Source organism: Chrysochloris asiatica, unplaced genomic scaffold (assembly GCF_000296735.1).
Source record: "Chrysochloris asiatica unplaced genomic scaffold, ChrAsi1.0 scaffold00153, whole genome shotgun sequence".
NCBI classification, from domain to species: domain Eukaryota; kingdom Metazoa; phylum Chordata; class Mammalia; order Afrosoricida; family Chrysochloridae; genus Chrysochloris; species Chrysochloris asiatica.
Window position 1 is genome coordinate 5,069,747 of NW_006408671.1, and position 1,749 is coordinate 5,071,495.

A 1,749-nucleotide genomic window follows, 5' to 3' on the forward strand; every position below is an offset into this window, starting at 1 on the left:
TAATTCATGCTTGATCCCTGTCAGCTTCTTTTTGATGGCATCCTTGGAGCTAGCATAGATCATTTTGCTCTTAAGGGGTGCAGACTCGGGGGCCCAGAAGATAAAAACCAGATCCTCCTTCTTGCTCTCCTTGGTCTCATAAGTTGCATCATAGAGGGCATAGCGGCACTCCTTGTCTGGCAGCATCTTGACAAAGGTGGCATAGGGGTCATGGACAGTCTGGCCAACATCACCCACCAGGATCTCCTTGCCCTCCTCTAGGATGATGTTCTTCTTATCTTCGCTCAAGCAGAAGAGCACTGCCTTCTTGCGCTTCTTCACCTCCTCTGGCGTTGATGATTTGCGCACCTTCATGTCATTGAACACCTTGATGACACCATCAGAGACAGCCACACCAGAGGCCATGTTTCTGGAAGCGAAAGGAGTAAGGCAAACAGAGCCAGAGGAGAGGAGAGCCGCTGCAGCTGCTGCCGGGATCCGACTGAATATAAATCTTTATTTCTTTATGGATCTACATACATAATCTATAGGGCTTGGATTCACAAAATATATATTTGAGGAATACAATTCAAACTATAAAAGGTGTCATAAGATCAATTTTAATTCTAACAGATTGTTGACTCAGCATCTATAAATTCCTTCTAAATGTACTGCCATTCAGTCAATTCATGCTCCTAGTGACTCTTTTCTGAGCTCATAAATCTTTACAGGAGCAGAAAGCCTCATCTTGCTCCTGTGAAGCAGCTGGTAGAATTGAACTGCCAACCATGAGGTTTACAGTCTTGTGTTTATCCTACAGAGTCACCAGGACTCTTAATTCCAATTGCTGTTGTTTAATATTGTTGAGTCAGCTCCTACAAATAAGAATATGAGCTGGATATGCCTGCATAGGTTTTCTGAGGAGTGAGTGCCAACTTTGTAATTAGGTGTCCAGGGTTCATCTTACAGCACCACACCAGGACTCCAGATCATCCTGCTGTTAAGTGCTGTAGAGTCATTTCTGATTCATGTTGTTGTTGTTGTCAGGTGCCATTGAGTTGGAACCGACTCATAGTGACCCCATGCATAGCAGAACGAAACAATGTCTGATCCTGGGCCAACCTCACTACAGTTGCCACACTTGAGTCCATCAATGATGCCACTTGGCCAATCAATCTCGTTGGGGGTCTTCCTCTTTTTCTTTGACCCTCCACCTTACCCAGCATGACATCCTTTTCCAGTGACTGTTACCTCTGGACAATATGTCCAAAGTATGAGAGACGGAGCTTAGCCATCTTGGCCTCCAAGGAGCACTCTGGCTGCACTTCTTCTTAAACAGATCTATTGGTTCTTTTGGCAGTCCATGGTACTTTTAGTATTCTCCTCCAACACCACAATTCAAAGGCATCAATTCTTCCACAAGCTTCCTTATTCACTGTCCAGCTTTCACATCCATATGAGGTTATTGACCATGGCTTGGGTCAGGCGCACCTTAGTCCTCAAGCTGACATCTCTGTTCTTCAATATTTTTTAAAAAGTACCTGTGTAACAGATTTGCCCAATGCAATATGTCATCTGATCTCTTGACTACTGCTTCCATGAGTGTTGACAGTTGATCCAAGAAGAATGAAGTCTTTGACAACTTCAATCATTTCTCCATTGATAAGCATGTTTTTTATTGGTCCAGTGGTGAGGATTTTTGTTTTCTTTACATTGAGATGCAATCCATACTGAAGGCTGTGCTCTTTGATCTTCATAAGTAAATGTTTC

General features: G+C 43.5%; 1 protein-coding gene across 1 annotated transcript; it reads right to left on the reverse strand.

Moving 5' to 3' along the window:
* Window positions 1–3: 3 nt before the first annotated feature.
* On the reverse strand, window positions 4–480 carry LOC102828964 (cofilin-1-like; the record flags this gene model as incomplete). Its single annotated transcript, XM_006870810.1, has 1 exon — window positions 4–480. A coding segment is annotated over exon 1 (402 nt), but the record flags the coding sequence as incomplete, so codon positions are not given.
* Window positions 481–1,749: the final 1,269 nt, after the last annotated feature.